The sequence below is a fragment of the Dama dama genome, chromosome 3 (assembly GCF_033118175.1).
Source record: "Dama dama isolate Ldn47 chromosome 3, ASM3311817v1, whole genome shotgun sequence".
In the NCBI taxonomy this organism is placed as follows: domain Eukaryota; kingdom Metazoa; phylum Chordata; class Mammalia; order Artiodactyla; family Cervidae; genus Dama; species Dama dama.
The window spans coordinates 42,083,602-42,098,823 of record NC_083683.1 but is presented as its reverse complement, the minus strand read 5'-3'; the positions used below and the strand labels follow the sequence as shown (position 1 = coordinate 42,098,823).

The 15,222-nt window shown below is 39.7% G+C and overlaps 1 protein-coding gene across 1 annotated transcript in view; it reads left to right on the top strand.

The window, feature by feature from the left end:
• The first annotated feature begins 1,892 nt into the window (after positions 1-1,892).
• NCKAP1L (NCK associated protein 1 like) overlaps positions 1,893-15,222 on the top strand; it is a 46,754-nt gene continuing 33,424 nt past the window's right edge. The window contains exons 1-9 of the mRNA XM_061126234.1: positions 1,893-2,059; positions 3,124-3,234; positions 3,914-4,006; positions 8,772-8,828; positions 9,560-9,702; positions 10,611-10,701; positions 10,792-10,929; positions 11,759-11,807; positions 11,908-12,064. Coding sequence (XP_060982217.1) covers positions 1,958-2,059; positions 3,124-3,234; positions 3,914-4,006; positions 8,772-8,828; positions 9,560-9,702; positions 10,611-10,701; positions 10,792-10,929; positions 11,759-11,807; positions 11,908-12,064 — 941 coding nt within the window. The 5' untranslated portion in view covers positions 1,893-1,957. The remainder of the gene's footprint in view (positions 2,060-3,123; positions 3,235-3,913; positions 4,007-8,771; positions 8,829-9,559; positions 9,703-10,610; positions 10,702-10,791; positions 10,930-11,758; positions 11,808-11,907; positions 12,065-15,222) is intronic.

Below are 15,222 nucleotides of genomic sequence, written 5' to 3'. Positions count from 1 at the left end.
TTATTATTTTTTTTAAATAAAATAGATTTTATTTTTTGGCAGCACTGGGTCTTTGTTGCTGTGTGCGGGCTTTTCTAGTTGTGGCAAGTGGGGGCTACTACTTACTCTAGTTGTTGTGCTCAGGCTTCTATGTCGCAGCGACTTCTCTTGTTGCCGAGCACTGGTTCTAGGCCCTTGGGCTTAGTAGTTCATGGGCTTAGTCGCTTTGCATCACATGGAATCTGGATCAGGGATCAAACGGGTATCCCCTACACTGCAAGGTGGATTCTCAACCAAGGGACTGCCAGGGAAGCCCCTAATTTAGTCTTAATAATTCAGCAAATAAATCAGCATATTTATTGAATGGCTACTGTGTCTAAGAGGTGGTCTAGATCGGTGTTTCTTAACATGTGTCCTGTGGACCATTTGCACCAAAACGTCCTAGGGTACTTGTCAACTCAGACTTCTAGACCCCACCTATAGACCTTCCAATCCTGAATCTCAGGAGACAGGGACTGATCTGTTTCTTAAGTACCCTTAAGAAATTATTGTACTTAAGTGGTGATTCTCAAACCTGAGAGAGCATTGAAGTTAACCTGGAGGGCTTGTTAAAACAGAGTGCTGGACCCTGCCACTGCTTTGGATTTAGTACGTCTGGGTGTGTGTTAGTCTCTCAGTTGTGTCTGGCTCTCTGTGACCCCCACAGACTGTAGTCCGCCAGGTTCCTCTGTCCATGGAATTCTCCAGGCAAGAATACTGGAGTGGGTTGCCATTTCCTTCTCCAAGGTCTGGGTTAGGACCTGAGAATTTGCATGTCTGCTAAGTTTCTCGGTGATGCTAATGTGACCACCCTTTGAGAATCACTATGCTAGAGCATTGTGAGGGAGATGAAGAAGTATCAGGTGCAATTCCTGTCATTAAGGAACTTATGATGTAGTTGGGGAGATAAGACATACACTTAACAGTATAACAAGGAATACATGTTGTATATAATGTTTGATATTGAATAGGGTAGCTTGGAGGAGTTGGGATTTAATCTGGGCCCTGACAGGTGGATAGTCCTAAGCTTCAGGAGAGAATAACAGGTATTCTTGCATGTGTGTATGCATGCTAAGTCACTTCAGTGGTGTCTGACTCTTTGCGACTATATAGACTGTAGCCCACCAGGCTCCTCTGTCTGTGGGATTTCCCAGGCAAGAATACTGGAGTGGGTTGCCATTTCCTTCTCTAAGGGATCTTCCCAACCCAGGAATCGAAACTGCATTTCTTATGTCTTTTGCACTGGGACGCTGGTTCTTTACCATTAGCGCCACTTGGGAAGCCCAGGCATTCTTGATGGGGATATAGAAGAGGGAAAGTATAAAGGAGGATGGGACTTGTTTGTCTGCTGTGGAGCTTTATATAGGACATTGTTGTTGTCTAGTTGCTATGTGATATCCAACTCTTTTTCAACCCCATGGACTGTAGCCTGCTGGACTCCTCTGTCCATGGGATGTCCCAGGCAAGAGTACTGGAGTGGGTTGCCATTTCCTTCTCTAGGGGATCTTCCCAACCCAGGAATTGAATCCATGTCTCCTGCATTGGCAGGCAGATTCTTTACCATTGAGCCACCTGGGAAGCCCCTTATAGGACACTAGTGGAAGGCTAAGGTCAAAAAGGTTGGTGCCAGACTATGAAGAGCCTTGAAAGCCTGCCCCTCTCCCCCACCCCACTCATTTCACAGTCTTACCAAAAATACTGCAGAGCTAGAAAGAGGAAGTGTCCCCTGCTGAGTGTGCAAGAGGAAGTACAGAAGATTCTGAGGGCCTATGAGGCGTAATGACTACCTTCAGCCACGAGCCAATTGTAGAGGTGACAGGAAGACCAGCGCACCAACCAGGCTGGGAGCCTCCACCCAGAGGGTGTCACCACTTTAGCTGAAAGTGTTTGGGGAGATCAGGCATTGCTGTCTGGATGCTCCTCTCTCTCAGTGGCCATCATGTCTTTGACCTCTGCCTACCAGCATAAATTAGCAGAGAAGCTCACTATCCTGAATGATCGAGGTCAGGGGGTCCTCATCCGGATGTATAACATCAAGAAGGTAAGTGTGGGCAACTGGACTAGCACTAACTATTCCAACAGCAGTAGGGCGGGGACCTCTGAGACTGGCAGGTCCAGCTGTTAGACCTTTCTCTTTCCCACTGGTTTAACTGGCCTTCAGTCACTCAGATTATGTAGGACAGCTGGTGCTGGGAGGCAGAAGGGGAGGCTGTTCTTCAGGGCTTCCGCCTTTTTGGGTCTGATTCTCACCCCAAAGAGAACGTCTGCTTTCTCCTGGGGGTAATGGTGGGATGGGAAATAATGTTCCGAGTCGCCTGGATAAATGTCTGGGTCTAGAATCCTGGGTCTTACTGTTTAGTGCTGGCCCCCACACTCTGAAGAAATCGAGTTGGGTGTCTGGCAAAAGTTTTTAAATGGAAGTACTTTCCCTGAAAGGAAAAAATAGATAGGAAATTTGAGTTAAAAAAAAAAAGAGTAACTACCTTTGAGTTACTTAGAGTCTGAGACAGGTCTCACTGTGGTCTTATTTATGTGTGTTTAGGATAGGAACTGTGGAATTGGGAGAAGCTGGTGACAAGAGGTGGGCTAGTGCTGGGCCTAGTGAAGTTAAGAAATAAAGATGGGTGGGAGTGGGGTTTCTGGGAACGAAAATGGGGGACTTGGGGGAGGGGACCTTGGTGCATTTCATAATAAATCACTGGGACACAGTTTCAGCTCCATGCCTCCTATAAATGCCCTTGGGATGATATGCTTATATAATGGACGTAATTATGACACTAATTCTCCCACTAAGTCTAGCTCCTGAGCAGCTGCTTTTCTCACTTCTTCCGGCTTCGGCTGAGGGGTGGAGAGAGCTTCCTCTTTGTGCTGGGCCCAAGCAGACGTTAGACTTTATCCAGCAAGATGAAATGCCCAGGTTATTTAGCTCTTCTGATGGTTGGCTTAATGTTATGGAACTTTTACCTGACCTACTCTCTTTCTTTTATAATCCTCAGATCCCCTTTCCCTAAGAGAGATTGTGTAAGAATGCACAGTGTGGGAAGAGGTATGTTTCCGAGGAACAGGAGAAAGGGTTGATAAACATAATGTTATTTATCTGTGCAGACTTGTTCAGACCCCAAATCCAAGCCCCCGTTCTTATTGGAAAAGTCCATGGAATCATCTCTCAAGTACATCAACAAAAAATTTCCCAACATAGATATCCGAAACAGCACGGTAAGAATGATGTCCCTCTTCTGTCCTTTCTCCAAAATAACTGTGCTTGAATGGTTCAAGCTCTCTTTTGATGGCCTCTCTTTGAACTTGCCAGAGGATGGAGTGGCCTTTTTTTAGTTTTCCTAAGCTAAACCACAGGGCTTCAGGTTGTTGTAGTCTTGAGATTTCTGAGATAAGATGAGATTCTCCTAAGGGTAAGCTGGAGCAAAACGTTGACCCTATTCACAAGAACACTTTGTTCTTACTGAGAAGGAGAGCTCTCCTGATGCAGCAGTTGCATATATTTTATTGTTGCTCCTGTTTCCACTCAGTGTTTTCTTGTTTGCTGTCTTAGAGTTATGCATCTAGTGGCATATGCCTTACTTCTCCCTTATTAAATGTTACCCCCAGATTTCTTACCATCTTACTTAAAACATCTTCTCATTCAGCTACTTTTGATTTAGATATGAATAGTAAACCATTTTGACTTAAAGAGACCTTGAAATTTTCTCTCATTTAGCACTCTTTATCTAGTCAGGATTACATGCAACCATAAGAGAATATGCTCTCCGAAACTTCAGAATTTGGAGATCTTCCAGCTTCCTCTGTCTGCATATTTTAACCCTCTTTAAGAATGTTTTAGGTGTAACCCCTATTGTCTTGGGTTGCTTTGATCACTTGTCTTCTTACTTTCTTTCAGCAACATTTAGGACCAGTACAGCGGGAAAAATCTGAGATAATTAGATACCTTACCAACTACTACCAGTCATTTGTGGATGTTATGGAATTTCGGGTGAGCTCTCTCTAGCCCAAGTACCCAATGTTTGGATGTTCGTGTATGTTCCTTATTATTGTTTCTTTAAAATATCAGATGTATTGATATGGAAGGATATTTAAGTTGTATTGTTAAGTGAAAGTGAGTTGTAGAATAGTGTATGATACAGTTTTATTTTGTTTTAAAAGATACATAAATTTAATACACATAGTGTTAGTATATATGTAGGAGGGATTTGGGATATTATACATTAAACTGTTGAAAATACCTGACTTTGGAGCTGGATTATTATGATTGGCTTTAATTTATTACATTATACATTTTTGTATTCTTTGAGTTAAAATTTTAAGTATTTTCCCCCCAAATTTTATTACAAAATCTACTAAAAAATTTCAAGAATAGTACAATGAATATTGGTCTATGCTCCCCCTGGATCTCCTGATTTTTAATATTTTGCCATGTTTGCTTATCTTTTTTTTTTTCCCTTGAACCATTTGAGTTGCAGGCACCATGACATTTCTCTCCATAAATACTTTAGCATACATCTGCTAAGAACAAGAATATTTTCTTACATAACCTTAATGCAGTTATTGTACTCAGGAAATGTAAAATTGCTACAATGTTATAGTTATAGCCCATATTCACATTCCTCTAATTTTCTCAAGGATCATACATTGAATTCATGATGTTATGTCTCTTAGTTGTCATCTTTTTAGTCTTTTTTTTTTTTCTTTTTAGTCTTTAATCTAGAATAATTCTCAGTCTTATTTTGTCTTTCATGACACTGACTTTTCTGAAGGGTTCAGACTAATTATTTTTCAGAATTTCTCTCAATTTGAGCTTATCTAATTATTAACAATGTTTGGTAGCATAATATATGGATGATATTTTATTTGAGTTCTAAACAATGAATATGTACTGTTTTGTAGCCATAAACTGTAAAAAAATATTTAGTGCTTTGTTTTTGAAGGGAAGATTGATATAATGTTTTAATAGTCTTAGAAAATATACTTTTAAATGTAATAATTCTAATTCTAGAAATTTGTCTTAAGGAAACAGTCAGAAGTGCTAAGGTATATGTACAAGAATGTACTCTCTTGCATTTCTATTGCATTATTTATGATAGTGACAACTTGATAATTGATATGTTCAATAACTGGAGGCTTAATTAAAAGTTCAGAGTATGTGTCTATAAGTGAATATTATACAGCTGCTAAAGATGATACATATTTATATTACTTGGCATGGGAAAAATGCTCTTCACATGTTCTTTAGTGTAAGAGCAAATTGCAACATAGCTTAACAGAGGAGATGTCTCTAAAATGTATATTTTCATAGATAAAAATGCATATGAAGAAGGTTAGAACTTTGTATGGTGAGATTATGAGTGGTTTTAAAAATGAGTTAAAATTATGTTTGTGTTTTCTGATTTTTCTACAATGAACACATTATTTGTATATTCAAGAAATAAAAAATTTTAGTTATTTGAGTCATGTAAGTTTGTGATGGTATCACAGTATTTCTTCAGCTAGTACAAGAGTATGGAGCCCTGCCTTGGCTGTCTAGGGAGCTAATCCAGTCTGGTCATCAGATCATGCAATGAAGATAGAAGCGGGGACACAGAAGGTCGTAGGTTCTGAAGGAGGGTCAGGTCAGAGGTTATTCATTTGGAATTGAGAGTCATGGTTAGGAAGAAGGTAGGCACTGGTGGAGGTAGTAGAAGATTGCTGGAAGCATATAAAAAAGTTTTTCACTAGGAGTCCAAAAGACACCTTCTGGTTGCTGCAGTGGTAAACTTCTGAGCCCAAGGAGTTTAGTACAGCTCATTCAGGGCTGGAAGGGAAATAGACATACAGGTATTGTGTGTTGTGAAGTAGGTAGGCTCTGAATCAGACAGACCTGGTTTCAGCTCTCAGCTTTATCACTTATAAACTATATGACTTTGGTAAGAAACTCTTTGAATCCCAGTTTCTTTATCTTGTAAAATGGGAAATAAGATTTACTACATGGGGTATTTGTAAAAATTAAATTAGACAACACATTGAAAACACTTAACACAGTGTTTAGTGTATAATAGAGTAATAGGCCAACAAGATGTTAAATCTATTCCTTTCTGACTCTGTCTTTACAGTATAAAATCTGGGTAGTGACATCGGTTGTGTGAGTGGCTGGAAGCAAACCTCAGTTATATTATCCCTTGGGAATTTGGTTGCAGCAAGGAGTTGTAGACTGGCCCTCCCAGCAAAGGAGGCAGCATAGACCTAGACAGAGGTCTTGAAGTCATGTAGTACGAGAGAAGATCATGGGCTCTGGGTTCTAATTCTGGTCCTTACTAACTTTGTGATCTGTGGTGAGTTTCTTAACTGCTCTCAGCCTCAATTTCCCTGCATGTTAATTTAGATACAGCCTTTTGGGGAAGATAGCTTGGAAACATTTTTTTCTCATACATTTAATAAATTTGACAAATGTATACACCTGTGTAACAGCCAGCATAAAATATGGATAATTTTCAGTAACACAAAGGTTCCCTGCACCTTTTTATCCTTAGTCAATCCCAACTTATCCTGTCCCCAGGCAACCACTGATCTACATTCCAGATTAGATTTTTCTTTTTTAGAGGGTCATACATGTAATTAGGATCTATATACCATGTTTTCCTTTGTGTCTGGCTCCTTTCACTCAACATAATGTTTTTAAGATTTATTTATGTTTTATGTACCTGCAAGTCATTTCCTATTTTTGCTGAGCACTATTTCATTGTATGGATACAATCTATTTATCCATTTTCCTGTTGATGAACTTCTGGATTGTGTCCAGTTTTTGGCCAGTATGCATAAGTTGCCATAAACATTTGAGTACAAATAATTGTGGGGACATATTTTTCATTTCATTTGGATAAATACTCTAGAAGTTGAATTGCTAAATCATATGGTATGTTTATGTTTAATTTTATAAGAAATTGCCAAAATTTTCTCCAAAGTCATTGTTCCATTTTGTCTTCCCATTCATAATATACTAGTGTTCCTGTTGCTCCACATTCTTATCAAACTTGCTTTTAGTCATTCATGTCATTCATGGCCATGCACTGTGTGGCATGTAGGCTGTTAGTTCCCTGACCAGGAATTGAACTCATGTTCCCCGCATTAGGAGCAAAGTCTTAACCACTGAACTTCCAGGGAAGTCCCTAGTCATTCTTCGTTTGTTTTTTTGGCTGTGCTGAGTGGCTTTCAGAATCTTAGTTTCTTGACCAGAATTGAAGCTGGGCCACTGCAATTAAAGTTCCAAGTCCTAACCACTGGACCTCCAGGGAACTCCTGAATTTTAGTCATTCTAATGGGTGTGTGAATCTGCCTGCCAATGCAGGAGATGCAGGTTCAATCCCTGAGCCAGGAAGATCCCCTGAAGGAGGAAATGGCAATCCACTCCAGTATTTCTTTCCTGGAAAATTCCATGGACAAAGGAGCCTGGCAGGTTGCAGTCCATGGGTTGCAAAGAGTCAGACATGACTGAGCACTGCACTGCATTGGGTGTGTAGTGGTATCTTCTTGTGATTTTAATTTGCATTTTCCTGATGATTAGTATTATTGGACATTTTTTCATGTTCTTATTGGTCATTTATATGTATATATTTAAACTTTTAATTTTGTGTTGGGGTATAGCAGGCTAACAATGTTGTGAGTTTCAGATAACAGCAAAGGGACTGAGCCATACCATTTTTATATTTTTAATTGTAAAGAGCCTATTCAAATCTTTTGGCAATGTGTTTTAAAAATAAATATATATATACTCTTTGATCTAGTAGCTCAACTTGTGTAGAATTGACAGTATCAATGTGCAGTGACTAGGGCATCAGTTGGGAAAAGATGGAATGAATTGGCCATATCATGGACTACCATGCAGCCATTAAAAAGAAGTGCATTAGGGCTCTACCAGAGACTTGAGGACTTTTAGCAGGTATGATTGAATAAAAAAAGTAAAATGGTAATAAGAGTGTGATATTATCTCAAGTTTTTAACACAAATGATTTTCAAAAAAACCCTCTCTCTTTTTCTCCCTGCCTGAATAGGATTATATAAATAGGGTGAAAATTAACAAAGGACATACTAGGTTGTTAAACTTGTCTACCTGAAGGTTGGAAAGGATGTAGAGCCGGTGCTGATGTGAGGGAGGAGAGAAGTATCCACAGTAAAACTGCTTATTATTTAGGCAAAATTAGGTATGAAAAGAAAAGAATCCCTCTCACACTGGAATGAGGGTTAAATGAAGTATATGCAAATGACCTAGTAAGTACTTAGCATATATTGTGGTAGGTGATCAGTAAGTAGAAACATGTAGAAAGTTTGGTAGTATTCCCATTTGTTAAAGAGAACAGGAGATAGAATCAAAGAACAGACTGATTTTGGGATTCATCAATTTAAAAAAAAGGGAGGGGCGTCCTGATTTTTGGTATTTTAGAAACAAACAATCAGATAATCTGCATTTTGTAACCTTTTTTTTTTGTGTGTGTGGAGGAGGAGGGTACCGGGACAGTAAGATGATGGAAGGCGTGCACGGTGTAGTAGGGACCTGTGCCTGTGGAGACATGGGCATCCGGTAGGGTAGCCTGACCGGGGCCCAGCGACAGCTCATGGAGGAGGAGCTTCCCGAACTCAGCAAGCCTCCTGTACGTTATTCAGTGGCTCCTTAGGACCTCCAAGGAAGAGCGCCTTTCCCTCAAATTCCGGTAGTACCTGTCATCTTCTCTTTCTTCTTCACTGATTCTCATCTCCAATTCTACCCCCAGGATCATGTGTATGAACTTCTCAACACCATTGATGCCTGCCAGTGCCATTTTGATATCGTAAGATTCTTTGCAATTCTCTTCTATCCCAGAGCCATGGAAATGGTCTCTGTTGGGACAGTGTGGGGTGAGATGGGACTAGAGGAATGGCTGTTCCCCCAGGACTATAATATAGTATATGCTGTGTAATGAATGAATGGCTGTTAATTCAGGACTATACTTCTGTAAAAATGTGGACGTTAAAGTGCATTTACATGTTAAGCAGATCAGCATTGTGATTTTTTTAATACAAAATTCACATAAAAGTTTTGTTATTCTACCTCATCCAACACCTAATTAGGCCAGCTCTAATTTCCTGGCCTCCTTATATCTTGAGTTCGCTTTTAGCCCCTGAACTTGTTCCAAGTTTCTTCTGAATTTGCAGTCTTGTCAATTTCTTCTTCTTCTTTTTTTCTAATATATATATTTATTTATTTGACTGTACCAGGTCTTAGTTGCAGCATGTGGGATCTAGTTCCCTGACCAGGAATCGAACTCAGACCCCCTACACTAGGAGCTCAGTCTTAGCCACTGGGTCGCAAGGGAAGTCCCCAATTTCTTCTTCTAAATAGACCTTTCATAAACAAACAAACAAACAAATAAATACATACATACATAAACAAACAAACAAACCTACCTACCTACCTACCTACCTACCTTTCCAGAGTCTGGTTAGCACTGTCCGGAATGATTGGGGAAATCGAGTTTAATAGGCCTTGCCATTCTTGGGTTTCTATGTATTTTCCTTGTAGAATCTCAACTTTGACTTCACTCGGAGTTACCTGGACTTGATAGTGACTTACACTTCAGTTATTTTGCTTCTGTCACGGATTGAGGATCGACGGGTACTCATTGGCATGTTCAACTGTGCCCATGAGATGCTGCATGGACACAGGTGAGTTAAGGAGATGTATACAAGATGATGACTCTCATACATGGTGCTATGAGGTAAAAGTGGATACAAAGGAAGTAGATGGCATGCTTTCTCATGTGAGAATCTATAATCTATATAGATTATATAATCTATAATCTACATGACGACACAGGCAAAATAAAACAATTTAGAATACTTATAAGGGCATACACATCTACATATGGTTAACTCTTGAATATCTGCTAGTGGGCTATCCAGTCTACATTATCTCTAATGAGTTTTTAATCCTGGGCTGAGGTTATTGCAGAAAGCAAAGAAAACATTTTTTAATATTAGTAGGAATAATATTAGTAAAGTTAAAGCCTTTAGAGATAAGTAATGTGTGATAATACATTTGAAGCCAAATATAAGTGGATTTTGGATTATGTACAATTCTTTGCCTTTCTGTTAGTGCAAATAAAAGCATTTAAAGGCTGAAAAAAGTGAAGACCAGAGAGATCAGAGTGGGCTGTTGAACATTGTTCTGTGTATGATGTAAAGTCCTACGTGCCTACATGAGTACCTAGGCACATGACTTACGTTTGCTTTGAATGTGTGTGTGTGTGTGTATATCCTTTTGGTCTGTATACAGATTTGAGTCCAGCAATAACTAATCAACACAAATTTGTAGAGTACCTATCGTGTGTTCAACCCTATTTCAGTTGCTTGTAAGGAAGAAACTTTCATGGACCAGCCCCAAATCATGTGATTCTGTCTTAGTATTCCTGGGCCTAGGGTGGGTTATCTTTATATGTAACTTACAGTTTAGTATCTTTGCAGGTGGTAGAGAATACCAGCTTATGTACACACCTTTAACCTATATGCAAACATGAGAGTTTACATCATGCTTAATAGAGGGCTGTAAGCATTTTCCCTATGCTTTCTTCAAGTGACTCCAGTTTTGCCCGTCTGGGTCAGATGGTCTTGGAGTATGACCACCCTCTGAAGAAGCTGACAGAGGAGTTTGGGCCTCACACAAAGGCAAGTTTCTTGAGAGATCGGAGAATTTCTCAGGCAGAAGTAGGTTGTCCCCATCATTGACTTTAAGGATTCATTTGTTTTCCCTCACAGGCTGTGAGTGAAGCCCTCCTCTCTTTGTACTGCCTCTTTGTCCGAAGGAACCAAGGGGCTGAGCAGTGGCGCAGTGTCCAGCTTCTGAGTCTTATTGGCACGGCCTCAGCCATGATTAACCCTGCTAATTCAGACACAGTGAGTTCTCTTTTCCTCAGTGGAAAGAGATGCTTTCCACTTCCGTCAGTGGAAGCATGCTCTTTCCAAGGCCATTTCTGTAGAGGCTTCTTATTTTCAAGAAATATCAGCCTTAAGAGTGCTTTAGCCCTCTGCTAGGATATGCCTCTGTGTTGATCACCTTACGTGGCTAAAAAAAATCATGGTTAGGTTGAAGCTTTTTTTGGATCAGGATTAGGAAGTGCCTTCCCATAGAAGGAAGTTAATAAATATTCACAGAATGAATGAATGGATGAAACTGAGTCATTAGGCACTTATTTAGCCCAGCAGGAACTTGAGCATAGATGTCAATTAATTAACAAATGTTTTTATTCAATAACTATTGGCCCAAGGTCCTTGATGCAAAGAATTTCTCGTCTAGTAGGAAGATACGCCATGGAGTCATAAAAATAGAACTGATGGTATAAGATGTATGAGAAGCACCAGACAAGTGATTTATATCTTACATGGTGAAAGAATCCAAGGGAGGGGGAAATCATAAGATTTTGAGTTTTACTCTCCTGAACTATTGAAGAGAAGTTATGTCAAACCATTTATTTGTCCTGACTTCTAGCCTGAGTTCCTTTCCCCCCATCAAATATATTTTCCCCTCAATCCACTTCTAGTGCCTCACCTCCATTATAGGCATGTTTTCCCAGGTATTGACTTATCAAAGTATCCTGATCCAGTCTGGTAAAATAAGAGTTGTGTTTGATACTCAGATTCTAGCTTGATTGCCCTTGTCTTGACCGCCTTAGTCTTTAGACCAAGTTAAATAGCTGTTAAACCATCTCTGCCTCCCTTCTCGTAGATGGCCTGTGAGTACCTGTCTGTGGAAGTGATGGAGCGTTGGATTGTCAGTAAGTTTTTTGTGGGTTGAGATGGGACTAGACCTAGCAGCATGTTACATGGAGATCTAGTCCTAAAAGTCTTCCTTTGCACTATTTTACCCACCTGCAGTTGGGTTTCTTCTTTGTCACGGGTGCCTCAACTCCAATGCCGACTGCCAGAAACTGTGGAAGCTGTGTCTGCAGGGCTCCCTGTACATCACCCTCATCCGGGAGGATGTGCTCCAGGTGCACAAAGTCACCGAGGACCTGTTTAGCAGTTTGAAAGGGTGAGACCTGAGAGCCAAGCTAATCTTCTTTGGGGATTTTTAGCCCCTCCTAACATCCTTTTCTAGTCTCCATGAGTGTCCCGAGTATAGGTATTCAGAAATAGTTCTAATTATCAAAGAAATATTTATTGAATACATACTATTTACTAAGTACTTCTCTCGATAGAGTAACTAATAAGATAGTATAGAGGTTAAGATCATGGACCCTGAAACCAGATTACCTGACTTTGAATTCCAGCTCTGCCACTGATTGACTATGTGACCTTGGGCAAGTTACTTAACTTCTCTATGCCAGGCTTCAATTTATCTATAAATAATGATAATACTTCCCTATGACCTACCTCCTAGGGTTGTTAGGAGGAATGAAAGAGTAACTATTTATAAAGCATGTAGAAAAGTGCTTGGTATGTTTTAATGCAATCTGTGTGCTTTTTAAACAAGGACAGAATCTCTGCTCTCAAAGAGCTTGCAAATTAGTGAAAAATGGATAAACTGTTGTGATATAATAAGGGATTATAATGTATAAACACAAACTGCTTTAAACTGGTCTTGGAGGAGCAGCAAAACCTGGAGACAGACCTGAAGAATTAAACAAGTGATGTGTGTGTGTGTGTGTGTGTGTGTGTTTAGGAGTCGTGGGGGCATGGATGGAGAGGCAGGGAAGTTGCTTAAGGCAGAGAAAGATACTTTAGGCAGAGAAACTGTCAAGGTTTTGAGGCAAGAGGGAGCATAGCATTTTCTAAGAAATTCATGTAGCTCTGGTTACAGAAATGAAGAAGTTGTCAAGACAAACTTGGAGAGGTAAGTTGGGGCCTTGGATGCCCTGCCATCTATTCTATTTGAGCCTATTCTAAAAGGAATAGGGAGTCATTGAATGATTTTTAAACAGGGCAGTGACACAATCATATTTACATTTTAGAAAAAGTCACTCTGGCTGCAGGGAAGAAAAGAGGTCAGATGGAAAAAACTAGAGGCAGAGATTGATGAAGTGAATTGGGAGAAACTGAGGATGAAGTTAAGGTTTCTGGAATAGATACTTGGCATTCCTTAAGATAGAGAACATGATAAAAGCTAGTTTGTGAATATTCCATAGGACCCTGTACTTGGCTGGGCTCCATCTATATATATTTTTTCCATTTATTTTTATTAGTTGGAGGCTAATTACTTTACAATATTGTAGTGGTTTTTGCCATACTATTCCCAGAATCTTTCACTTTAGGTAAGATGGAAAATAAAGAGCATTAAAAAATAAACAAACAAAACAAAAAGCTAGTTTGTGGGAAAAGATTGTGAATTCAGTTTTGAGCAGTTTGAATTTGAAGTATTTGTAGAACATTGAAGATAGATGTATGTTAGACTTTTTATCTTTTGGTTGTAGAATTTAGGAGAGAGATTTGGATTCAGATTAAGTTTGGCAAAATGGTGATCAAAGCCATGGGAGTAGGTGAGATTACTCATAGAGAATGTGTGAAGTGAGAAAAGACTGGGATAGAACCTCTGAGACATTGAAATGTAAGGGCCAGCAGAGGCAGAGAAATCAGTGAAAGGAATAACAGAGACAAGGGAAGAAGATATGTCTAGAAGAAAGGACTGGTTATCTGTGTTTGACAGTACTGAGAGGTCACATAAAATGAGGATTGGAAAATATTTATTTAATTTGTTAGTAAAGATGATCTTAGTCCCCTTCTTGTTCAATTCAGTTCAGTTCAGTTCAGTCACTCAGTCATGTCCCACTCTTTGCAACCTCATGGACTGCAGCATGCCAGGCCTCCCTGTCCATCACCAACTCCCGAAGCCTACTCAAACTCATGTCCATTGCGTCGGTGATGCCATCCAACCATCTCATCCTCTGTCATCCCCTTCTACTCCCGCCTTCAATCTTTCCCAGCATCAGGGTCTTTTCCAATGAGTTGGCTCTTCTCATCAGGTGGCCAAAATATTGGAGTTTCAGCTTCAGCATCAGTCCTTTCAATGAATATTCAGGACTGATTTCCTTTAGGGTGGACTGGTTGAATCTCCTGCAGTCCAAGGGAATCTCAAGAGTATCCTCCAACACCACAATTCAAAAGCATCAATTCTTGGGTGCTCAGCTTTCTTTATAGTCCAACTCTCACATCCATACATGGCTACTAGAAAAACAATAGGCTTGACTAGATGGATCTTTGTTGGCAAAGTAATGTCTCTGCTTTTTAATATGGTGTCTAGGTTGGTCATAACTTTCCTTCCAAGGAGGAACCATCTTTTGATTTCATGGCTGCAATCACCATCTGCAGTGATTTTGGAGCCCCCCAAAATAAAGTCTGTCACTGTTTCCATTGTTTCCCCATCTATTTGGCATGAAGTGATAGGACCAGATGCCATGATCTTAGTTTTTTGAGTGTTGAGTTTTAAGCCAACTTTTTCACTCTCCTCTTTCACTTTCAAGAGGCTCTAGTTCTTCTTCACTTTCTGCCATAAGGGTGGTGTCATCTGCATATTTGAGGTTATTGATATTTCTTCTGGCAATCTTGATTCCAGCTTGTGCTTCATCCAGCCCAGTGTTTCTCATGATGTACTCTGCATATAAGTTAAATAAGCAGGGTGACAATATACAGCCTTGACGTACTCCTTTCCCGATTTGGAACCAGTCTGTTGTTCCATGTCCAGTTCTCTGTTGCTTCCTGACCTGCATATGGATAACTTCAATTGAGTATTGAGGTCAAAACCTGGATTGCAGTGAGTTTAGGACCAAATAAGAGATAAGAAATTTAGTAAGTAACTCTTTTAAGAAGTTTGACCTTGAAGGGAAGAATAGATACAGGGTTATAATGAGAAGGAGGTAAGGGATTAAGGAAGGGGTCAAATACCTTTATTATCTTTGTAGTTGCAAAACCAACACCAGAAATGTAAAAAATACCAAGAGGAAGTTGACTACAATCTCATGTCCCCAAATATTCTGGTGCATGTCCTCTAGATGCTTGTGTAAATGTATGAACATGTAGAGGGGTGTGTTATTTTTAGCCTTATGTAAGCAATTGATAAAAAGCAATGGATCCACATTCTATATTATATTGTGAAGTTTTTTCAAAAGAAAAACTTACTGTATTTTGTATATCTTTGCATATCAGTCTATAGACACTTATTCAAGAGTCAAATAGTATTTCCTTATGTGGTTGTAA